The sequence below is a fragment of the Pinus tabuliformis genome, chromosome X, assembly GCF_031772625.1.
Source record: "Pinus tabuliformis cultivar Carrire ecotype Pingquan chromosome X, CPIR1, whole genome shotgun sequence".
NCBI lineage: Eukaryota > Viridiplantae > Streptophyta > Pinopsida > Pinales > Pinaceae > Pinus > Pinus tabuliformis.
In genome coordinates, this window is record NC_142308.1 from 844,022,970 (window position 1) to 844,049,597 (window position 26,628).

The window sequence follows — 26,628 nt, forward strand, 5'->3', positions numbered from 1 at the left end:
ATATCAAACTAAACTAAAAGTATATAATAAGATCATGAAACAATAATGGTAGAGAGAACCAATGTGATTATTCAAAGTTGAGTACATTATGGTCACTTAGACTGAAATGAAATCAGAAGGAAAATTAATAAAATAAAAATATAGTTTGCCATCTACTGCAAACGTATAAATCAGCTAGCTCATTCAGGTTTGGATGCCGCTGAAGATCATGCTCAGCGATCCAAGGAGGCAAGGGTATGCAAGGGTCATACAAATCCATGTTGGTTTAATTTCCCTTTTAGATAGGTTATATTCCACTTGAGTGCCATGGGTTCTCAATACCATGGGTCAATTTTATTTTTATTATTATTTTATTTTTATAGGGTTATTTTTATTTGGTTATTTTTATTTTTATGTTATTTCATTTTAACCGAGTTAAAATGTTTACATTACATTACATTACAACATCTCTACCATATTGGGTTGGAGAGCGCCTCTCGAGGCAATAACGAATCAATCTATTGTTTCTTATCTTTATGTGCATCCCTATCTACACTCTTGTGTGCGTAAAAACTGACAATCTTATTACAAGCTTTGCCAAAGAGAACCATCACTTATGCTTCAGAGAAGGAAGATGAAGAACAAGACTACAAAAGTTAAAGAATGAAATTGATATTTTAGCAATCTCTAGGATTTATGCTTCTGTAGTCAGCAACATCCAAGAGATTTTCTCCAAATATCTAACCAAAAAATAACTTTATACACATCTCTGAAAAGGTCGAACTTTGTATCTTACTAGTAAATGAAAAATTCAAATGGATTGAATAGTTACTAAATAAAATGACTTATGCTCTCTAAAGTTGTATTTATTTAGCCATTGCTATAAAAGGGCCCAATTGTGGACAAATTTTTTTACCCTAATTTGCATAATATTGTTAAACAGGTACAAATTTCCAACATGGAAACATGCTAGAAAAGTGAGCTTCAAAGTTTGGAAATGAGGATATATATATATATATATATATATATATATATATATATATATATATATATGCTTACATTACGTAATCAACTATAAGAAAAAATATTGAGATGGGTTCGCTAGTAAATTGTGATGTTTTGATTGGATTCTTCCGAATCCATCATATTGTATTATTTGAGTCGACGTTTCAAGCCAGAGAGTGTGGTTCATCTTTAGGACAATGATGAGAAATATGATCATGTCTAACCAGATAAATAAGTAAGACATATCAAGAAAAGGTCAAAAATCAATGAATGTTAAGTCAAATAAACATTCAAAAGTGTAAAAATATTAACAAGAACTCTAGAAATAAGAAAAAAAAAATTACTAATAGTTAATAGAAGAGGAGACAGTTATATATTAGTCATAATCTTAACAAAAATCTATAATATTAAATTAATAATATCAATAGACGCTAAAAGTAAATTAAGATAATAAATAATATATATTATTATCAAGTAAAATAATCATAAAAACAAGGAAATAACCAAAAATGTATATAATAAAGGATAAACTTAGATTAATATATTATTATTATTATTATATTAAACTATATTAATGTATTGTTCATATCCCTTACTCATAAGAAGAAGAACAACAACAAAAGGGCTAGTAATGAATAATATAAGGTAAAGAAGTCAAAAATTAAAAATTAATAGGGAGGTAATATATATATATATATATATATATATATATATATATATATATATATATATATATATATTAAGGCCAAGAAAGCAAAATATAAAAAGAATTCTTGTTTTATAATAGGTCATCTACTTTATTGAAAATAAATCTTCATGTATATTGTGTCTATTTACTTTAATGGAAAATAAATATTCATTGTGGACTTAGTAATTAAAGTCCAAGTCACTAAAACGAAGAAAACAATTGTATATACAATGAGATGAATTTCAATCCATCATATTTAAGGATGAAGTTTTATAACAATACTTTGAAGTTATAATTAGAAAAATAAAAAACAAAATTTATAATGCTTGATGCCTTCATATAATTCTTTGAAATTAAACGTACATATATATTTTTAGAGTCTTCATAAATAAGAAACTAACGAAATTGTCACATAAGTGTTACATACCCACAGACAAAACAAGGAGGTGTGCCACTTGAATGACCAAAACCTCAATGATGTATCAAACTAAACTAAAAGTATATAATAAGATCATGAAACAATAATGATAGAGAGAACCAATGTGATTATTCAAAGTTGAGTACTTTATGGTGACTTAGATTGAAATGAAAGCACAAGAAAAAATAATAAAACAAAAATATAGTTTTCCTTTTGTTGCAAACTTATAAAATCAGCTAGCTCACTCAAGTTTGGATGCGGTTGAAGATCATGCTTAGCGCTCCAAGGTGGCAAGGGTATGTAAGGGTCATACAGATCCATGTTGGTTTAATTTCCCTTTAAAATAGGTTATATTCCACATGAGTACCATGGGTCAATTTTATTTGTATTATTATTTTTATTTTATAGGGCTATTTTTATTTGGTTATTTTTATTTGTATGTTATTTTATTTTAACAGAGTTAAAATGTTTACATTACATTACATTACAACATCTCTACCATATTGGGTTGGAGAGCGCCACTCGAGGCAATAATGAATCAATCTATTGTCTCTTATCTTTATGTGCATCCCTATCTAAACCCTTGTGTGCGTAAAAACTGACAATCTTATTACAAGCTTTGCCAAAGAGGCAATCATCACTTATGCTTTAGAGGAGGAAGATGAAGAACAAGACTATAAAAGTTAAAGAATGAAATTGATATTTTAGCAATCTCCAGGATTTATGCTTCTGTAGTCAGCAACATCCAAGAGATTTTCTCCAAATATCTAAACAAAAGACAACTTTATGCACATCTTTGAAAAGGTCGAACTTTGTATCTTACTAGCAAATGAAAAAATTTAAGGGAAAAAATGGATTGAATAGTTACTAAATAAAATGAGTTATGCTCTCTAATGTTGTATTTATTTAGCCATTGCTATAAAAGGGCCCAATTGTGGACAGTCTTTTAACCCTAATTTGCAGAATATGTTAGGGAAAAAATGGATTGAATAGTTACTAAATAAAATGAGTTATGCTCTCTAATGTTGTATTTATTTAGCCATTGCTATAAAAGGGCCCAATTGTGGACAGTGTTTTAACCCTAATTTGTAGAATATGGTTAAACATGTACAAATTTCCAAAATGGAAACATGCTAGAAAAGTAAGCTTCAAAGTTTGGAAATGAGGAAATATATATATTTTACATTACGTAATCAACTATGAGAAAAAATATCGAGATAGGTTAGCTAGTAAATTGTTATATTTTGATTTGATTCCTCTAAATCCATTACATTGTATTATTTGAGTCGACATTTCAAGCCAGTGAGTGTGGTTCATCTTCAGGACAATGATGAGAAATTTGATTATGTCTAACAAGATAAATAAGTGAGAGATATCAAGAAAAGGTCAAAAATTAATGAATGTCAAGTCAAATAAACATTCAAAAGTGTAAAAAGATTAACAAAAACCCTAGAAATAAGAAAAAAAATACTAACATTTAATAGAAGGGGGACAACTATATATTAGTCATAATTTTAACAAAAATCTATAGTATTAAACTAATAATATCAATAGGTGCTAAAATTAAATTAAGCTAATAAATAATCTAACTTATCAAGTAAAATTGTCCAAAAACAAGGAAATAACTAAAAATATATATAATAAAGGATAAACTTAGATTAATATATGAATATATTATTGTTATTATTATTATTATTATTATCATTATAAATTAGATTAGACTACATGAATGTAATATTCATATCCCTTACTCATAAGAAGAAGAAGAAGAAAAATAGGGCTAGTAATGAATAATAAAAGGTAAAGAAGTCAAAATTTAAAAATCCATAGGGAAGTATATATATGTGTGTGTGCGCACGCACACCAAGAAAGCAAAATATAAAAAACAAAAAGAAAACATAGTAAAAACCTAAGAGAAAGGAGGACAGAAATGGAAAATAATCCTAAAAACAAGGAAATAACTAAAAATATATATACTTGTTAGAAAATCAGAAAGGCAAAAAGATTTTCTTATACTTGATAATTACTTGTGATGTTCTTGATTTCTTATTAGGTTTCTTTATATCTTCTTTCTTTTAGTTCATCAAGCAATTACCAAAAATAGCACATATGTTAAAATTGGCAACTAAGCCAAACTCCACCATGGACAACTAATATGATGGAGATGATAATTTTATTGGATTCCTCTTTCCGAGAGGTGCAAGATTGATCTAAAGATCATCACATTCTGACAAGTAGAAATGGAATTATGAATTGATTTCTTCCATCAACAAATTGTCAAGGTCAGCCAAAAGTCTAATGTAGGCTCATGAAGCCCAAGAGGCAAGTCTCTTCACCCTCAACGTTGTGTATAAATAGAAGAGGCATTTTCATCATTTGGACACACGTCAAAACACATCTTCCTCTCTCTTCTTCTCATTGGTTCGTATAGCGAACATGAGCATCTTCTTCTCTAGATGTTGACTTGGGTTGACTAAAATTGCAGGCCGAAAATTTCAGATTCTATTTTGGGCAAATAACAGGGACGTTGACCAACATTGACCGAGGGTCAAACTCACTCCTTTGACTGTGTTTTTTAGGCAAGAAATCTGATTTCCTTAGGCCACATCTCTTAGCACATAAATCGAGGAATTTGCAGTTGTTTGACCAGTTTTGGATGCAGGGTCGTTGATTGCTGCGTACACTAGGTTTGACCGAGAATTTCAGGACTGTTTTGAGTTGATTCGAACTTTCTTTGGAGGCCAAGCTTACTAGGTTTGACCGAGCTCATTTGGAGGACCTTCTCTGTTGGTTTGACCAGCGTTGACATTCTGGTTAGGGCATCTTGTTGACTCCAGTTTGACTAGATTGTTTTACAGTGATTGGGCAAGGAAATTTTGTGTGATGTACTCTCTTTGTTGAACTTTTGAAGAATAATAACAAGATTTGATCAAAGAGTTTTCCCCACATTGGGGTTTTTCCCTACATCAGCCAAATATTGTGTCCTCTTGTCTTAGCTTGTCTTTTGCTTATTGTTTATGTTCTATCTCCATTTACTATCAATGTTAATGTGATTGCTAATTTGATATTGCGCTTATAAGAAAAATTGAAGTAAATTGCTCTAAAGCATAATAGAACATCAACATACCATTGTTATCTAAAATTAACATGGTATCAAAGGTGAGGTGAAGACAAAGCCCAAGCAAGAGTGAGAAAAGAAATCACTGAGACTTGTTGGTCAAGGACAAGATTCAATGGCCTCCTAATCTTACTTCAAATCTGATGACAAGCTCAATGAAAAGTCTGATTATCATGCATGGAAGATGTCTCTTGACTTGACTTTGAAAGAGCACGATGTTATGGACTATGTGCAAGGAAAGATTGTTGAACCTCCTCCAAATGCATCGGTCGGCGCTAAGACAAAGTACAAGAAAGGTGAATTCAAAGCTAAGAAGATCATCAGGGATTCTATTCATAAGCATTTAGTTTGCTTACATCTCCAATTCAGGGACATCTAAGGAGACGTATGACAAGTTGGTTAGCATGTTTAAAGCTAGCAATGCAAACAAAGTCCTCTTTCTCAAGAACAAGTTGAAGGACATAAAGAAGGGAAGAGGAGAAGATATCCAATCCTACTTCATGAGGATCATCGAAATCAAAAATGATCTTCTATCAATTGGAGAAGTTATTGCTGACAAGGAGCTCACTCTCATTGCCCTTGGAGGTCTCCCTTATGAATGGGATGTGTTCAACAATGCTATCCTCAACAATGACCGGATTTCAGGTTTTGATGAATTGTTGATTAGATGTACTTAAGAAGAAACAAGGATGATAGAGAGAAACATACCTTCAAATAGGAATGATCCTACTGCATTCTCCGCTCATGCTAAAAAGAAGAACAATGCAGGTTCAAAGAAGCAATGTCAAGGAAGACTGGGATTCAAAGATGGAAGAAAGGGTAGATGCTTCATTTGTAACAGGTTCGGCTACTATGCTAGGGAGTGTCCTAATAAAAGGGATACACCTCGGGATGATGACAACAACAACCACAACAATTTCAGGGGAAACAACAATCAAAGGAATGGCAGGTTCAACAACAAAGGAAAAAGGAATGCTCCCACTACTCAATGTGGAAATGGTCAACCTCCAAAAAGATCTAGAAACTCCAGGTATGATGAATCTAATGTTGTAGATAACAAGCAAAAAGAATCTTATCTTATATCTACCCTCTCTACTGCCTCCCCTCCGGATACCTTGGGAAATTGGTTGATTAATAGTGGTGCCTCAAGCCAGCCACTTCACTGGGTATAAGGAAGCTCTTTCAAATTAGATAGAAAAGGATACAAATTTGGAAATCATTCTAGGAGACAATCCCACCTATCCCGTGAAAGGAGTTGGGAGTGTTACTATTCAATTGAATCAAGGTAACACCATTCATCTACAAGAAGTACTATGTGTACCCGATCTAAAGAAGAACTCGCTATCTATCTCGGCGATGGAGGACAAAGGATTCAAGGTGGCATTCATTAATGGAAAGGTATGTGTTTGGAAAAGAAATTTCAAAGAAGCATTTACTCTTGGATTCAGGGTTGACAGCCTATATCAAATTGGAGGAAGTCCATTGGGAGCTATGTTGCAACACATCTCTTCAATCCGAATTATGGCACCGAAGGTTTGCTCATCTTCATTATAAAGCCCTACCCGATGCAAGGAAGATGGTGACAGGTATGCCCGAATTTAAACTAGAACATGAAGGTGTTTGTTAGGGATGTGCCGAAGGAAAACATACAAGGGGACCATTCCCCTCAAGCGATAGCAAGACTACCGACATTTTGCAATTGAATCATTCTGACCTATCTGGTATGTTGCCCATGACATCTTTAAGAGGATATTTGTATTATGCTATCTTTGTGGATGACTTCTCTAGCAAAACTTGGATTTATTTCTTAAAGAAGAAGGACGAAGTGTTCACATGGTTCTGCTCTTTCAAAGCCTTGGTTGAAAATCAAATAGGGAAGAAGATCAAAATATTGAGGACCGATAATGGAACCGAATATGAATCAAATGAGTTCAATGACTATTGTAGAGAAGCCAGCATTAAGAGGGAGACTACTACTGCATATACTCCTGAGCAAAATGGTGTTGTTGAAAGGAAGAATCGTTCTATTATAGAAGCCACTCATGCCATGCTTCATGATCAAGGCCTTCCGAAATTCCTATGGGGAGAAGCTGCCAACACTGTCGTGTATGTTCAAAATAGATGCCCTCATCAAGCATTGGACTCCAAAACTCCCGAAGAAGTTTTCGCCAGTAAGAAACCTAATGTTTCTCCCTTTAGAATTTTTGGTGGCCCCATGTATTTTCATGTGCCAAAAGAAAAGAGAAGCAAATTGGATACATCTGGGAAGAAAGGAACTTTTGTGGGCTACAATGAAACTTCAAAGGTATATAGAATCTGTGCCTGGTCAAAGAGAAGTGGAAATCAGTCATGATGTCACCTTCAATGAAGATGTTGTCCTTGGGAAGATTAGGAGACTTCAATTTCCAAGGAAGGGCAAAGAGGAAGATAAAGCAAAGCCGGGAGAACTGCAGGATGAGTCGATGCCCGATGCTGAAGCACTGATGGATGCCATTGGTCCACCTCCCCATGAGCCCTCCTCCTCAAAAAAGAGACCCTCATGGCTTAGGGACACTCTCGAAGACTCTAAGCGACATATTGCACCAAGGGGGACATTTCGTGAAAGTAAGAAGCCGAATAGGTACCAAGGGTACTTCGCTGCCATGAGCACCATTGTTCAAACCGAACCTTGCACATTCGAAGAAGCTATAAAGCACCAAGTTTGGAAGGATGCTATGAACGAAGAGTATGAGTCGATTATGAAGAATGATGTCTAGGATGTAGTCCCTAGACCGAAGGACAAATCCATTGTCACCTCAAAATGGCTCTACAAGATCAAGCATGGAGCTAATGGAAGTGCTGAAAAGTTCAAGGCCAAGTTTGTTGCTCGAGGCTTCTCTCAAATGGAAGGTGTGGACTATCGTGAGATATTTGCACTAGTTGCCCGATATACCACCGTTCGTTCGATCATTGCCCTTGGTGCCTCTCAAGGATGGAATTGACATCAAATGGATGTCAAGAACACCTTCTTGCATGGTTCACTTAAGGAGGAAGTCTATGTAGAACAACCCTAAGTGTTCAAAGTTCTAGATCGAAAGACACATGTATGCAGGTTGCAGAAAGCCTTCTATGGGTTGAAGCAAGCTCCCCGGACTTGGTATGAGAGGATCGACAGCTATCTGATGAAGTTGGGTTTTACAAGAAGTGAAGCTAATCCAAACCTTTACTTCAATGTTGAAAATGATAGACCTCTCATCTTGGTACTTTATGTTGACGATCTCTTTCTGACAGGTGCAGACCCTCTTATTTATCAATGCAAGAGGGAGTTGGCTTTCGAATTCGAGATGAAGAGCCTAGGATTGATGCAGTACTTCCTAGGCTTGGAGGTCTAGCAAAAGCCAGGTGAGATTTTCCTTTCTCAAGAAAAATACATTGTGAAGCTACTTGAAAGATTTGGGATGGTGGATTGTAAGTCCATGACTACTCCGATGGAACATAACTCCAATAAGTTATGCGGAAGTGTTGTTGGGCCCGATTTGGGAAATCCTTCTGAGTATCATCAACTTGTGGGGGCCCTAATCTTCTTGGTGAATTCACGTCCGGACATATGCTTTGCAGTGAATACATTGAGTCAATTTATGGTTGAGTCTCATCACATACATTGGATTGCTGCCAAGAATCTCTTGAGATATCTCTGGGGCACAATCATCTATGGACTGAGATACACTGTCGGGAATTTGACTAGGCTAGCAGTGTGGTGGATCATAAGAGCACATCGTGATGTTGCTTCTCACTAGGTTCTACTTCAATATCCTAGATGAGCAGGAAGCAGAAATCGATTGCTTTGAGCATCGTCGAGGCCAAATATATTGCTGCCAGTATGGCCTCCTATGAGGCTGTTTGCTTGAGGGAGCTCTTTAGTGAGTTGTTTGGGCATGTGCTGGATACCACCGTGATCTACTGCGACAACCAAAGTGGGATTCATCTTTCTAAGAATCTCGTGTTTCATGACCGCTCCAAGCATATTGATATCAGGTACCACTTTATCTGGGATATGGTATAACGAGGAGCAATAAGGCTCCATCACATTGGGGTTGATGAACAGGTCGCAGATATTCTTACGAAGCCCCAAGGGAAGGTCAAATTCTTAACCTCCCGTGAACGACTTGAGGTCGTGGAAAGACCCTCTTATGAGGGTCCCGTTTGAGTTGGATATCAAGCTCTGGGAGCTCCGGGGGGCTTGGGGTACTTCTTGGAGCTATGAGCAACCATAGGGTGAGTGGTTCACCTTCCCCTAGTGATGCACTGTGTACAGGGTGAGTGGTTCACCTTCCCCTGTGATACCCCATGATGGTTGATATATGCATAGGATGAGTGGTTCACTTTCTCCTATGGCATCTGAGCAAGATGAGTGGTTCACCTTCTCTTGTCGATACATCCTACCCATGCAGTCCGGGACTCATGGGAAGTACCTCTCCTCTGGCCAATGAGTTGAGAAATGAGAATAGGGACCATAGTACTACTGATGGACGCATCGTGTACTATCATACTCCCTATGCTAGGATGTTTGATATTGATTTGGGATCAATGGGGACTGACTTCGGGTCAGTGGAGAGTGGTATGATACACTCTCGATCATTTCTTCTTCATTATTTCTTCATAGTTCACTAGAGCAAAGCAAAGCAGGGATGACAGAGATGGTTTGGCAGGTGGATTTCTCCCTAGTTGAGAGGGAGTGTTAAAATTGGCAACTAGGGCCAAACTCCACCATGGACAGCTCATATGATGGAGATGATATTTCTATTGGATTCCTCTTTCCGAGAGGTGCAAGATTGATCTAAAGATCATCTCATTCTGACAAGTAAAAAGGGATTCTTCTATGGAAAAATTGTCAAGGTCAGCTAGATGTCTAATGTAAGCTCATGAAGCCCAACAGACGTGTCTCTTCACCCTCAACGTTGTGTATAAATAGAAGAGGCATTTTCCTCATTTGGACACACCTCAACACACATCTTTCTCTCTCTTCTTCTCATTGGTTCGTACAGCAAACAGGAGCATCTTCTTCTCTAGGCATTGACTTGGGTTGACTAAAATTGCAAGCCAAAAATTTCTGAATTTGTTTTGGGCCAATTACAGGGACGTTGACCAACGTTCACCGAGGGTCAAACTCACCCCTTTGGCTGTGTTTTTCAGACAGGAAATTCAATTTCATTAGGCCACATCTGGCACATAAATCGAGGAATTTGCAGTGGTTTGACCAGCGTTGACCGCGGCACTGTTGAGTGCAGCGTTGACTCTGCGTTGACCAATTTTGACCGAGAATTTCAGGACAATTTTGGGCTGATCGGAGGCCGAGTTGACTGGGTTTGGCCGCACTCATTTGGAGGGATTTTTCTGCTAGTTTGACCAACATTGACATTTTGGTTAGGGCATCCAGTTGACTGCAATTTGACTGGACTATTTTACAGTGATTGGGCAAGGAAATTTTGTATGATGTACTCTCTCTCTACTGAACTTTTGAAGAATAATTAGAAGATTTGATCAAAGGGTTTTCCCCAAATTGCGGTTTTTCCCTGGCATCCACCAAATATTGTGTCCTCTTGCCTTGGCTTGTCTTCTACTTATTGTTTATGTTCTATCTGCATTTACTATCAATGTTAATGTGATTGCTAATCTAGAATTTGATATTGGGCTTATAAGAAAAATTGAAGTAAATTGCTCTAAAGCATAGAACATACCATTGTTATCTAAAATTAACAACATAACACAATGGACACTAGATATAGGCTCACAGCCAGGGAAAAACCCCTCTCTGGGGGAAAGCCAAGTCAATAATTTTCCTTCAATAGTTTTCCGAAGATATTCCAAGACTCTAGACCTTGACACAAATTTTCCTCCACACCAAGTCACCGTTCTTGTAATATCCCTTATCAGGAATATACCCCAAACTCAAGCAAACTCCAACCAAAGATGGACTGGGAGGGCATTTACCAAATATGTCGCCTCTAAAAAGAGGACGAGATCCGGAGGCTACCTGGCCCTTTCCAGACTCTGTCTAAGAGTATAAGAGAAACACCCAAGTGGTATAATAGCCAAGAGTGCTCAAAGAGATAACAATGATGCAACGTATAACAATAAAACCATAAGCAGATACTCAAGAAATGCAGAGAGAATGCTAAGCCATTTTATTATACTGAGTAATAGAATGAGTACAGGAGGTGATCAGGAAGATGGCACCTTGACTTGCACAAGGCAAGTGAATAAATACACTCAGAATAGCAAAGGAATGGCCCCTCTCTGAACTGCGTCCCAGCTGCTGGATAACTGTTGTGCTGTTGCTGCTGCTAGAAATCAAATGAGGATTTGGGGCTGCTCCCCCCTTCGGAAATGGCTGAAACTCTGGAATCAGGTTCTACTCAAGGAACCCAGAAAAGCCCATAAAGCGTTTATGGAATGGCTGACCCCCAAAAATCACCCCCTTGGGGTTTTGTGCAGTCTCCCAGTGCTTTGCGCTGCCACTGAATGAAACCCTCCAGAAATATGCCTGAAACCCCTGCCAAAAACTCTCCAGATGCAAGGGTTGATCCCCTGCTCTATCTCTTAGCACAAATCCTACTGCAAACCCTCAAACCAAAATTGCGTCCCTCTCACAGCGCCGCACAGTCCTCCAGAACTGCGTCCCTCTCCTAGTGATGCGCAATCCTCCAAAATGCTGCTAAAATGTTGTTGTATCTACTGCTAAAATGCCAATGGAAATATCTTGCTCGAGCAGGCACTCGAAGTCCCCCGGGGCTAAGGGTGAGATCTCCGAACAGAGACACTCAATGCACTAAACAGTGCTGCAGACTAGCTAAACAGCCAACGTGCTCTAAGTCGAAATGACTATCACAAATGCTCATAACTGAATGATCCAAATGAGGGGGTTCCTCTCTCTTTTATAGCCCTTGCCTCCCTCAATCCCAAGGCTCACCTCCTCCTGCGTGATTCCCTGTGTTTTTTTCCTCCTGAGCAGTTCCTCCATGTGTCTGTGTGGGCTCCATTTCTGCGTCCCCCTTTGGCCCCCTTGGCTCCCCTTTAAGTCACAACGTTGTGCTACTAGGAAGTGCGTTGTGCTACTAGGAAGTGACTTTTTATTCTAAAAGTGAGTTATGTCCCCCTTCCTCACTTTTTTTTTATTTACAAATAACTATAAAAGGCAAAAATTGAACAAAATCGAATATTCCAATTAGCCATGGCTAATTAGGAATATTACACTTCTTCTCTTACAAATGATCCTACTTGACCCGGTAGCAGCAACAACAGTTTCTTTGATCCAGCAACTTCGACCTTGCTTTGGAGACTTCAATCTTCACTGTAAGACTTTGATTTTCACCTAGAAACTTCGATCTTGGCCCAATACAACTTCCTGAGGCAGTGGCAGTATCCCACACCAACTACTTAGACCTATAGCAGCAGCAACATGCAACGACTAACTATGGCATCAACAAGAGAACTTCGCTCTTGCAAACCAGGGCACGAGAGAGAGAGAGATAGATGCACTAAGACTTCAATTTTCCTTCCTTCCTCTTCTAGACCAAACTCGCACTCCTTTTGCCTTCCTTCCTCTAGTTCGCACTTTTTCATAGCTTCAACAGATATCGAACTTGCTTGTTGTGATTGTGCTTCAAATGGAATTCGAACTGCTTCATTTATAGTCCTTTGGTGAGGTCAAATAGCACTCTTCGAGGCCGACTTGATCATCTTAAGGCTGACTTGGTGTGAAGGCAACATAATTCATATTTGACTCAATACTTAACCTTTTTACATGATTCAAAAGCCCAAGAAAGATCTCTTTAGAAGTACAATGAACCTATTAACTTAGAATAAATCCTAGAAGTCCTCAACGGGGACTTTGACCTAAAACAAGATGACCCAGGCATGAAACCCATGCTTTAATAAGTCATAATAATAATAATAATAATAATAATTTTCTTTATTCTTTTGACAAGTACATTACATGATGACTCAAATACATTTAATGAAGACTGAACCTAGTTACATTTTCCAACACTCCCTCTTAACTAGGGAGGTATTCATTATATACAAGTACAAGGAAGATCTCAACTATATGAACCATGAATAACTTTAGGCACCACAATGCCATGGACTAGATTCCTGACCAAGGAAATCTATCCAAGTGGGACTAAGATGGACTCAAGCTTGCAGTCTTTATAGGTACCATCAGGCTTACTTGCTAACCATCAACCCAGGGATCCAGGTGTGTATCGAAAATCAGAGCTCTACAACCAACACCACCTTTCCAACTTCGGGACCTAGACATCAACACAAAGTGTCGGCCGGATGTCCTCCCAGGCAATGCTTCACTCACAAAACCTCAACACTCCTTGATCCAGCAGGTCAAGGACAACAAATCTCTCCCGATCAAATTGATCGGTAACCAACATGCTATCAACACCTACGAAATATTTACCTGTACAAACACAACCCCAATCAATAATATACTTTCACATGTACATAATTAAAATGCAAACCTTTGGGGTCTTGATGTTGCTTCTCTTTGATAGAAGATTCCTCATTTTCCTTTCCTCCTCTTCATGCAGCAACATATCCTTTAAAGTGCATTCTCCAATTTCCTTCTCTCACTTATGGCCTTCACTAAAGCTTATGATTGTTAGTCCTGGTCTAGTGCATGACACATGAAGTAGAGAAGCATATCTATTACTCCCTCTTAATCAGAGAGCTTTCCTCTATCTAGGGTCCCTCTTAACCTAGGGAGATCATCTTCTTTCTTTTCGACATAGGAAAATCTTTCGTGGCTTCCATTCATCTCATCAAAGTTATCATTACCATCACCGTTCACATCATGCTCATCACATCAACTTTACTTTACAAACATCTTCACCATGTACCTACACAACTTAGATAGAAAGTACAACCAAAACTATAGAAGCATGAAGTTAATCACGGAAGCATTTCAACTTAATATATATCAGATACCTAAACAAGGGATACATACACTTCAACATTTTGCTAGGGACTTTGTCATAAACCCTAGACTATATCAAGGCATGTAAAGTAACTCCTAGAATTCATATGTTAGGCTTCCTACTAAGGTTTCATACAACCTCTAGATTTCATATATAAGATTTTAACAACCAACAACCAATCACAACTCAATCAATAATATGACAAGCATCCACTAGGGTTAGCTACAAACCCTAGATTTTCTTATTTCAGCAATCACCATATAGATTTCAGTTTGTCATATCACACATACTAGAGAATTTAACTACTACTAGGGTTTAGCTACAAAACCCTAGATTTACCAAACAACATCATCCTAGAATATCAAACTCATACAAGGGCTTAGATTAGGTAAACACACATATCTAGGAATTCATCATTAATCATATCATATGTTAGGCGACATATTAGACATATAACAACCTAGACCACGCTAGGGATACATACCTAGGGCTTCATTCCTAGGATCACAACAAAAGTTTTACTTATAGGCCTAACCAAACCCTAAAGATCTCAGATTTTATAGCAAAGCAAGCCCTATTATATCAACACTTTAAAGGTTCAGGATTTCAGACAACATCATTCCAACCCTAACAAGTTAGGGTTTTCATGATCATATCAAAACCCCAAACATGACATCAATAACAGAATAGCATTTCACAATAACCCTAAGTAGTTTTACAGTTTCAGATATTAACATTAACATTAGCATATCCTTAGGTTAGGGTTTTCCAAAGAACTTGTCTAGGGCTCTATAAGATCAATTAAGAATATGAGGGTAGATTTATCAAGTGATGAATCACCCGAAACAAGAATCATTGTGATTCAATATAGCTAGACACAATGATGTTAGTAATAGATTATCAAATGAATAATCATTTATTATGAACAAATCAATGTTTTGTAGTTTGAGGCATACCTTTGTTCCTTGACAAACCTTGTCTTCGGAAGTCCTCTTCCATACTCCTTGAGGATATAGCAGATGTTTTCCTAATCAAGATAATAGAGGGAGAATTTTGATTAGTATTTAATATAATCAAGACTTCAATAAGGATATGAAACTAGAAATTGAAAGGAAATGGGATACTTATCTTTGCGAGATGTTGGGGGCTCCCTCCAAAGCTTGAGGGATACCTACAAACTTATAAAACAAAAGAAAAATGTCTTTTCCAAAAACATGTCAAAACCTACAAATTCTAAACATCAAAAATACAAAATAGAATATTTAAGACTAGAAGCAAAGGACTTAATAGTGTAAGTCCCTTATATCAAATTCTTCGGGTTTGCCTTTCTTTATGTCTTCTTCTTCAACAACATTGGCTTGATCTCTTTGTCTCTTCTTGTTTCTTGGATTTTCGAGACAGTCACTGTTGTAGTGACCCTTCTTATGACATTGATAGCATTCTACTTTGGACATGTCAACCTTCCTCTTTGATCCTTTCTTGAATTTTCCTCTATGCTGAGAAGCATAGGCATTTGACACTCCTTCAAGGTTGGCAACTAATGAGATCCTTAATTCTTCTTGACTACAAGCAGTCCATAGTTCTTCAAAAGTGGGAGCTTCCTTCCAATTGTTGAGTCCTGCAGCAAATGCAACCCAAGTAGGTCGTAATCCTAGTATAGAAGTGATCACAAGTTCTTTGTCTGTAACAATTTCATCGATGGCCAAAAGATCATCTCTGATTCTTGCAATCTTCACAAAGGAGGAGGCCAATGTATCTTCTTTAGTCATCTTTATGGTCCTTAGTTCAATCTTCAAGCTTGCTACTTGACCAATGTTCTTAATAGTGAACAACTTTGACAAAGTCTCATACATTTCTTGATCATGGTCAATGTTGGCTATGAATGGGACAAGGTTGTCCTTTATTCCTTCTACCATTAGATTCATGGCCACTAATTCCAAATCACTGAACTTCACTTTATCAGCATCATTGGAGACTTTTGTAGGCTTCTTTACTTTTCCTTTCACAAAGTTCAGTACCTTGTTCTTTTCAAGGATAAGGTCAATCCTCTCCTTCCAAGATCTGTAGTTTGAGGCTCCTTCAAGTTTATTCTCTCCCTTGATTGTGTTAGACATATTCCTTGGATATAGTAGACTTCTTCCCTGAAATAATCCTTTTGAATGATTCCTTGATCAAGTGCTTGAGACTGGCTTTAGCTTCTTTCTTCATCAAAGCTCTGATTTCATGTTAGAAAATCAGAAAGGCAGAAAGATTTTCTTATACTTGATAATTACTTGTGATGTTCTTGATTTCTTATTAGGTTTCTTTCTATCTTCTTTCTTTTAGTTCATCAAGCAATTACCAAAGCAATAGCACATAAAACAATGGACACCAGATGTAGGCTTAGAACCAGGGCAAAACCCCTCTCTGGGGCAAAACCCAATCAGTAATTCTTCCTTCAAAAAGTTTTCCGAAGATATTCCAAGACTCTAGACCTTGACACAAACTTCCCTCCACACCAAGTCGGCCTTCTCTCTTGCAGATGATCCTACTTGACCTGGCAACAGCACCAGCAGGTTTCTTCGACCCAGCAACTTCGACCTTGCTTCGGAGACTTCGATCTTCACTTAGAAACTTCGATCTTGGCCCAATACAGCTTCTTGAGGTAGCAGTATCCCACACCATCAACTTCGACCTATAGCAGCAGCAACATGCAGCAACTGGCTACGACATCAACAAGAGAACTTCAATCTTACAAACCAGGGCGCAAGAGAGAGAGATAGATGCACCAAGAGTTCGATTTTCCTTCCTTTATTCTTCTAGACCAAACTCACACTCCTTTTGCCTTCCTTCCTCTATTTCGCACTTTTTCCTAGCTTCAAGAGATATCGAATTTGCTTGTTGTGAGTGTGATTCAAATGGAATTCGAACTCCTTCATTTATAGTCCTTTGGTGAGATCAAATAGCCCTATTTCAGGTCGACTTGGTGTGGAGGCAACATAATTCATATTTGACTCAATACTTCACCTTTTTACATGATTCAAAAGCCCAAGATGGGTCTCTTTAAAAGTACAATGACTCTATTAACTTAGAATAAATCCTAGAAGTCCTCAATGGGGACTCTGACCTAAAACAAGATTACCCAAGCATGAAACCCATGCTTTAATAAGTCATAATAATAATAATTATTATTATTTTCTTTATTCTTTTGACAAGTACATTACATGATGACTCAAATACATTTAATGAAGACTGAACCTAGTTACATTTTCCAACAATACTAAAGGTTAAAATTAGATTAATATAGCTAACTATATGAATATATTATTCAAATCCCTAACTCACAAGTAAAAGAATTAATGGGGGCTCAGCAGTAGGAAACCCTTGCCGTTGCAACCCTCTGTTTTTCTTCTAGCACTGGTTTGAAGTTGTTGTAGTCTTTCCAAGATGTGGCCCGTTGTTGACTCATGCCTCTTGGACGTTGTTGTTGCCTCAGTTCGTGGCTTGGATTTTGCATCCCAACGACGGTTCAATTTTTGTTCTTCAATGTTGCCTGCCTCCTACAACATTCTTTTGGTTGTTTGTCTCGGATTTGAGAAGGGAGTTGAGGGAGCGGGGTTGAAATGGTTCCCTTGTCATCTTGACTCTTGGTTCAAGCCTCCTTTTTCATGTTTTTGTTGTTGTGGAATTAGGAGTTGAGGGAGAGGGATCGAGGGAGAGGGATCAAGCCGACTCTTTTGTCGTTTTGTGCCCCAGATTCGTGTATCTATTTCTCCAGTTGTGGATGGTCTGACACTACTGTGAACGTTGTTGATTGCTTGGTATGGTCGATGTCGTGGTCGTTAGCTTTTGTCGATGTTCTTGCCACAATTTTTTGTGGGTTTTTTTTGTTGGGCTTTCAGGGCAGCCTGTGCCCAGGTCTCTTTGATGGGTTTCAAACTTTTTTGTTGCTCCTTCTAGGTTTTTGGCAGGCCTGCGTGCTTGGCCTCTTAGCTTTCTTCATATTTTGTAGTAGGGTTTGATTTCTCTAGGGTTTTTTGGGGAATTATTGGTGCTATCTAGGAAGTCTGTGCCTAGTTTTTTACAGATGTTTCATGGTCCTCTAATTATTGGAGGAATGTTTATTACGAGCTTTGAGCTATTCTTTTTGGTAGGTATTTTCGCTGATGTGCTTGTAATGCCCTTAGGCATATGCAAAATGTAATTTTGGCCCGGTTTTGGGTAATAAAATTATGATTTTTTCTTTGGAAAAAAACAAGTAAAAGAATTAATAGGGCTAGTAATCATTAATATAAGGTAAAAAAGTCAAAAATTAAAAATAATTCTTTGATAATAAAACCCTACCAACTAGAGCCATGGAACTCAAGGAACAAAAAAGTTAAAAGTCAAGAAAACAAATTATAAAAAGAAAAATAATAAAAAACCTAAGAGAAAGGGGGATAGAAATGGAAGAATTCTCACTGCAATCCCGAAAGAAAAGGCAATGAGAGAGAACAAGAAACAAGAAAAACTTCAGGAGGAAGCAAATTTCGAAGTTCCAATTCTTGCTGATTTTCTAACCATCATCTCTGTTTAGATTGCCCATTTGTTTCTCAATCTCAATGGCCTCTCTGAATTTCCTATGATGAGTTCTCAATGCAAATGTGGTGTTTAGTCTTCTTATAGTGTTCTGCTAAGGCAGAAGAACAAGACCAACTATGCTTGATATCAGCCATGTGTTCTTGAATTCTCAGCCTAATGGAACGGCTGGTTTCACCAATGTAGGGAGCCGCACACGAGCACAAGATTAAGTAAACACCTTTCATGCTTGAAGAGTCAACAGGATTTCTGACCGACTTAAGAGCACTACGATTAGTGTTCAGAGACTTGAAGGTAGCAGAAACCTTGTTCTTTCTTAAAATACGAGCAATCCTATCAGTAGTTCCTTGGATGATGGAAAGCTGACCGCTGGAACAGGATCATAAATGAGCAAGAACATTTAAATGACAAGTAACACATCACAATTTACTAGGATATATATATGGAAATAATGTGCCATTTTATAAATAGCAAATTATATTGAAACTTTGAAACAAAGCATCATGAATAAATTAGTAAGGACATTTAAATGACAAGTGACACATCACAATACTAGTAAAACCATCTCGATATTATTTCTCATAGATGATTACATAATGCAAGCAGCAATATCCAAAAAAAGTCCTTATAAATGAGGCTATATATCTAAAATCAGCCTTTAAATGAGTCTACAATGCTACATATATCAAACAGAGAGAAGATATGAGGCTTGAGCTATTCTGGGAAAGCCTAATAGTCATCTTCCTTGTCTTCATCTTAATCATGAAATTATAGAACAAGATGCTTTGGTGAGTCCCTGCAGTCGCACTGAGTCAAAAATGACCTAAACCATTTTTAAAATGCACTGTACGGACCCAAGGTATGTACTATGGCCTTGGAAAACATTCCAGGTCATACAAAATGCAGTTCCAAAACGTGAAACATGTTTCAGCCTGGACTCTGTACCACACACATTCCAGGGCCATACCAAATGTGTTCCCACACCACTTACATATGTTTCCATATGTCGTATGGCCATGTAGGGTGTATTTCCTGCAATTTAGCTTTGACCCAATTCAGACTGTGAACATGGTCATTTTCCTTCATACAAAGTATGTACTCAAAGACCAAAAAATTGACAACCAATCAAAGGATGCTTCAAATAGTAGCAGTTGGAAAAACATAACCTTGGAATTCGAAGGCTGTGGTGACTCCCATATTTAGCATGAAGGCAAACAGAACGATCAGCACAGAGAAAGGCTAATTTTGAGTAGTCGTCAGCCAATACCTACAAGGACACCAACCATTAATGACACGTCAACGTCATCATATTTAGAGGTAGCAACCGATGCTCAGAAGAACATGATTTAGGATTATGCATAACATATACGTTTAAAAAGCCCACTATAAATCTCATGCTTTCCCCCATGACATCATAAACAGAAAACGAAAAATGGTGGCAGTCTACAAGCAAACAGATCTTTTCAAAATGATCATGAAAGAAAAATTGGAGATTCTTGGTTATATCAATTGTCCCAATAAATATATACTAGACTACCATCATTAGTTGTTAGACATATCTTCATCATTTTCTACTTGGTCTTATTGTGTAAAAGTAACTATCCTTTCCCTATCAAAATTTTGCATTGATCGAGATCTAGAGATAATAGCTTATTCCTAATAGTACTGATTTTGCACTTTCCTATCTTCCATTTACAAATAATATTGTGATTTATTTTGGACAGCAATTCCAACGTTGAATGTCACTTCTCTCTCTTTTTCTTTCTTGCATAGAATTCACTCGTTTATGCAAGATTTCAAACCCAATCAGACCAAGGTATCAATGTTTTGCAATTGTTTCCCTTCATGTATTTCCAGCATGGTATTTCCAGATTCCAATGACTGGAAAGATAGAAAAGTTGTGTGTACATTTTCAAGACTGCATAATAGATACTAATAGGAGCAAATGGAATTCAGATCTAATCATCAAAGAGACAACTTCTTCAAAGAACTAGAAAAGATCAATATGGACTTCAATATAAACAACAAAGAAAGCACCTGAAATTCAATAATTTCTGCCACCAAATGACGTTCAAACTTCAATGACAACTCTCTTAATTCATATACCTTTACTTGAGGTGGATAGGTACCTACAAAAAATTAAATGAAAATATGCTCATTAGATATAATGCAGTTTCAGAATCCATACAATAAGAGGAAGGAACTCAATCCAGATATTACTCAGTAAACAACTCACCTACGAGAAGTTTCCAGAGCTTTCCCTGGAAATAAGCAAAGGGCAGAACAGATAGGACAAAATAACCATCACTTACACTATTTGAAAAATAAAACTGGGCAGCTTATTAGTCTATCGTATAATGTCAGATTATATCGCCAACTATAGCAGACATGAATTTACTTTGATGTAATCAATCATTTCCTTAAAAGCATTCCTACATGGCCAAATAGCCAGTAGTAATGCTAGTAAAAACACTCAAGAAGAAACATAACTATGTGATTTCTTTAGCTGAGAAACTTATTTTATTTAAATCTGATCACATGTGCAGGTGATTTCAGGTGCAAGACTGCAAAAAGGGGATTTACATCTCTATTCCTGTTACCTCCAGAAATTTCACAAATCAAAAAACAGAAAATAGTAGCACTTTGACTATCTTCTCCTACTATATCTTACTGTTCATGGTTCAATTGCATCCATAAAAACTTCCCATAATCCTGCTTGTTATCACATAAAATCACACGTCAAATTTTTTGTCTCAGGCAAAATTTACATTGCCCGAAAGGACAAGGTGTGAAAAAACGATGATTAACATGACAATCTCATGTATTGAATACTGCCATATGATTCACTAGGTCATAGAGTTCACCCTGGAGATGATTTGGGAGAATCTGATTATGGAAGATTGTTCAACACACAAGATATTTCAACTTTAATCTTTAGCCCTCACCTGAAGTTCAATTAGGGTGCTTCTGAGTGCATTAGCAATTCTGCATTTGGGTTTTCAACAGACCAGCAAACAAACTTTGGCAGAAGACAGTGCATTCTGGACTATAGAATGGTGTATTGAATCTTGTTATACACTCAGATGGCTTCTTACATATGGTGTGCATTGTAGCTGGCTATACATCTTCTCCATAGCGGGCATTGGAAGGATATTTTTGTGCTTGAATGGCCATAATAAGCTTGATCACAGATTTAAGTCAACAGCTGATTGTTGGTGGGAATTTTTGTATGAGGCAATGATTCATGAAGTACCCAACATCCACAATGCTTCACCCACTTCCATACAAACAGTTGAAAGGCCCAGCGTGCATTTTGAATGTGCTGTGTGCTTTGCTATCCTGGCTATCCACGGGCAACAAGTCAAATCATTGGGCAGAGGGGCACAGTTCAAGCTTGATTGACCACGCATTATGGAACAGTGGAAGATTAAATGCACACCATGAAAGGAGTCATCACACATGGCAAGGCAAGATTGGAAGCTGGAAGATGACATAATATATAACAACTACCTTAAAAGGACTTTACACCATCATGAAAGTCAGAATTTAAGGACAGATCCACAAAATTGAGCATTGAGTACAAGATCTTTACTTGATGGATGAGGTGTGCATTGTAGCTGACTATCCATCTTCTCCACACTGGGAATTGGAAGGATATTTTTGTGCTTGAATGGCCATAATAAGCTTGATCACAGATTTAAGTGAACAGCTGATTGTTTGTGAGAATTTTTGTATGAGGCAACGATTCATGAGGTACCCAACATCCACAATGCTTCACCCACTTCCATACAAACCGTTGAAAGGCCCAGCGTGCATTTTGAATGTGCTTTGTGCTTTGCAATCCTTGCTATCAACAGGCAACAAGTCAAATCATTGGGCAGAGGCGCACAGTTCGAGCTTGATTGATCACGCATTATGGAACAGTGGAAGATTGAATGCACACCATGAAGGGAGTCATCACACATGGCAAGGCAAGATTGGAAGCTGGAACTTGGAAGATAACATAATATATAACAACTACCTTAAAAGAACTTTACGCCATCATGACAGTCAGAATTTAAGGACATATCCATAAAATTGAGTATTGAGTACATGATCTTTATTTGATGGATGAGGATATGATATGATCATGTTTGAATTTATCAAAGATGATCAACCTCAAACTATTTTGGTAATTGTATAAATAGAAAAGAGTTTCCCTTCTTCGAGGTGGATTCTGTGAAATTTCCTTGGAATTGCAGCAAATGAAATCTATTCTCCTAATTGATTAGCAGTTTAATTGTTTGCAGCAATTAGCGAATAAATCGCACGGCAATTCTTCACAAAATAAATATGATGTGGAAGTAAAATCAGGAACTGAGAAATGGATGCACACACATAAAATCGACACAATTATTTTGGACTAAAAGTCCTTGGAAAAACTTCAAAGGGAGAACAGGTGTAGCAGATGAGGCTTATTTTTATTATTACGCAGCAAAACATGGAGAGTACAATAATCTGGATGCCTCAACTGGCAATCCTCCAGAAAATAATCTGGAAATATTATGGAGAAATTTTCTCCCTTCTGTAATCAAATCGGCCTTCTTCTATCATGCTCAAACCCTCACCGGCAAATTCGCAATGCCTACAATTCACACTGTTGGGCCTTGTAAATTTGCACTACCTGCTTCTCAGCTCTAATTGAGCCATCCAACCTCCCTCTGCCACTGGAAATGACTTGCTCTGCCTTCTGGGTGATCTCCCAACCTCTAGTCACTGAAACGATTTCTTTTTCAACACTCGCGCTAGGGATCTGGCTTCTCACACTGGCTATTAGGCCTCTCTGCAGATAAACTTCAGCCTCCCTTTTCCTGCCTCTCTCGAACTGGAAAATCACTGGGAAACTTCTTCGAAATTATCCTCTGCTGCTCACTAGGTAGCTCGATCCACCAAGATAACTCGCTTCTCAACTGTGTCTCTCGCTTCATGATTATTTCTTTCTGCATTGAATCCTGACTTTCCAGCATTCTTTCCAGCAATTGAACATCTTTGTTCCATGGATTAAATACTTCCACAGAATCCTTTTCTTCCATCATTTTTACTTGGCTACTCATCTGTGCCAAATTTCCTCCAGCATTTGCAACTAAACCTACACTCACAAAACAATTGTTAATATAAAAATCATAAGGCTTTTGTGCCTCTTCTTCTTTTGGCATCACATCAGTGTGTTGCTCTGACTTCTCCTCCTCTATCAGCACATCAGTATGCTGCTTTGTCTTCTCCTCCTCCCCATTTGCTTCAATGATTTCTTCTTGCTCTTGTCCATTGTAGTGAATTCCTTCCTCTGCAATCATACACTCATACTCTGAATTTCCCAGCAAATACTCCAGCAATTCAATTTCTATATTACACTTCATAAGTACTTCATCATTACTTATGACTCCTGCATTTATACACAAATTATCAGTTTGAACATTACAAGGTTCAACAGTCTCAACTGTTGTTTCACATATCAGCTCTTCAGACTGAATTTCATCTCTTTCTTTCACAAGAAATTGTCCCTGTGTTGTAACAACTTCAAACATCAGTGTATTACTAAATTCTTTTTGCTGCAATAATTCACTGCTTTTCTCATCCAAGAGACATTCTTCATCATTCTTTACTTCAGAGTTTTTATCTTCTAAAAGATACTTTTCCATACTTTTGACAGCGTCAAAAGATTGCTCATCCTCTGCAAAACCTGTAATCATATCAAAATTATTAGATTCAAATATACAAGGTTTTACATCCTCCTGCTGATTTGAATTTGCCCAACAGTTCAGAAAATCATCAATAATTCCTTCCTCGGCAAAGTAAACTTCTTGTTGTCTTGAATCCTCAAGATCTTTCACAGATCTCCCATCTTCATCTTCACCCAGAACCTCACCCTGTTTTGGTTCACAAATGGAAACTTCCATTTCCAACTCAGCTTCTCTAAGTTTTTCCACCAACCACTTCACCTGCTTCTGTTGTAGCCTTCTCTGTAACTTAGACCACTTCACTGGCTTTTTCTTCAAGACCCAACCTAGTCTTTGGTTTTCCTCCAGTATCATCCTTAATACATTGAGTTGTTCTTTTATCTCTGCAATCTCCTTGTCAAGCTCCTCTTGACTCATTCTCTTGCCATTTGCCTTGGCATCCTCCTTCTTCACTTTTCTTCTGTTGTGGTTTTCCTCAAAACCTCTACTATGGCTATCAATGGTCATCTTCTTTTCCATCTCTATGAGTTCCTCACTCACTCACTATGAGTTGTACAAGTCTCTGCAACAGCGAGTCTTCCCTGCTACATGATACCTCACTAAGCTTCTCTCTTTGAGCTCAATCTTTTGGCATCTCTCTAGTTCTCTCCTTTCGAACCATATGAGCACTCCATGCTCTAGACCTCAACTCATATGCTCTTTTCAGAACACAATTGTCCTCATGTATTTCAAACACAATTGAAATACTAGATTCTGCCACTCTCTCTCAGAAACCTTTACTGGCTTCCTTCATCAATACTCTTCAGGCTGTGATCTTCTCGCTGACATGCTTCACTAATTGTTGTTACCTGCATATCAATGATATTTAAACCAAAGATCATTCCAAGCTTTCAAAAGCTTGCTGCTCAACTTCCTTCTGAGAACACTCTTGTCCCCTCTGTCCAACCTTCAGGCGGATTCTTCAAGTTCACTGCCACTTGTTTTTCCAGTCTTTCATTCACTTTGTTCTTTAGAACATATACAGCTTTCTTTGTCTATCTACTTCTATAAATCTTTATTCTGTCTTAAACCTACAAAACTTAAACCAGAGTTAAATAAAACAATACCTGTATGATTTCACAAGCAGTCTCTATCCACTCTTCACATTTGAGTGAATTTCTGTTTTCTTTAAGAAAACAAACATCACTGTGTTTTCTTTATGCTTCTGCAATCTCTTTTTAAGAATATCACTTACTCTCATCTTATGTCATGCCTTCTACTTATCAAATTCAAGTAACCTGATCTCCTCTTGCATGCATACACATATTTAAAACATAACACAGAATTTCCTTATTCTGCTCTGATACCAAATGATGCCAGCCTAAACTAACTTTACCCACAGTATGCATATAAAATGTATAATCCATTATGTCCAAGGAATTTTAATTTCCCTGCCTATTCAAACCTTCACAAATTAAGGCTTGAGGCCCCTTAACTAAATGCTTAAGCGGAAACGTTTCATGTGATTAACCCCAAGTCTAAACCTTAATTAACCTTTCCAGTGGAATCTTATTCAACCCGCATAAACTTTGGTTAATTCTATACCCCGCACATGCTAACCATACCCGCTTAACTCTGGTCTCGGCTTAACTCAACGTTAACCTTTTAATTCATTAATTCCACTTTATTTCTATTATAACTCTCCTATCACAAAAATATACCATAAACCACTTAACCTTACCTTTCCGCCTTTCCTCCACCTTTGTACATTTACCGATGTTCTCCTTATCGCGTTCAACCTCCACCATTGATTTCACTCCACCAGATCAATGGCTATCGTGTGATCTCCATTCATCCTACGGAACTCAAACAAATTTAACTTGCATTGATAAACACATTAGGTCTGCTCAGAATATTAACCTGTGCGTACTTTTCTGCGCGATTAACGTCCAATCCGTCAACCCATGGACAGTCTTGATCACCGGAACTCAACGAAGATTTAGCTCCGCTATATAAACTCTCATCGGGTCCGATTTCCAAATTAAAACCCGTGCTTGTTTGCATGCGATATGTGTCCGATCACCCTTTCAATGGACGGTTTGATTACCTCCGAACTTCAACTGGATTAAGTTATCATTCATAACTTCATCGGGTTCGTTTTTCAATTACCGCTTACGGTTTTGAGGCCGCGTGAAAACCAC

General features: G+C 37.5%; 1 protein-coding gene across 3 annotated transcripts in view; it reads right to left on the bottom strand.

Moving 5' to 3' along the window:
- The window catches only part of EDA7 (embryo sac development arrest 7), a 343,775-nt gene that overhangs the window by 248,519 nt on the left and 68,628 nt on the right, over positions 1–26,628 (bottom strand). For all 3 annotated transcript variants that reach the window (XM_089453090.1, XM_089453088.1, XM_089453089.1), the window contains 2 exons: positions 20,769–20,860; positions 19,898–19,998 (listed from right to left, as the gene is read on the bottom strand). In XM_089453090.1, the coding sequence (XP_089309216.1) occupies positions 19,898–19,998; positions 20,769–20,860 (193 nt within the window). The remainder of the gene's footprint in view (positions 1–19,897; positions 19,999–20,768; positions 20,861–26,628) is intronic.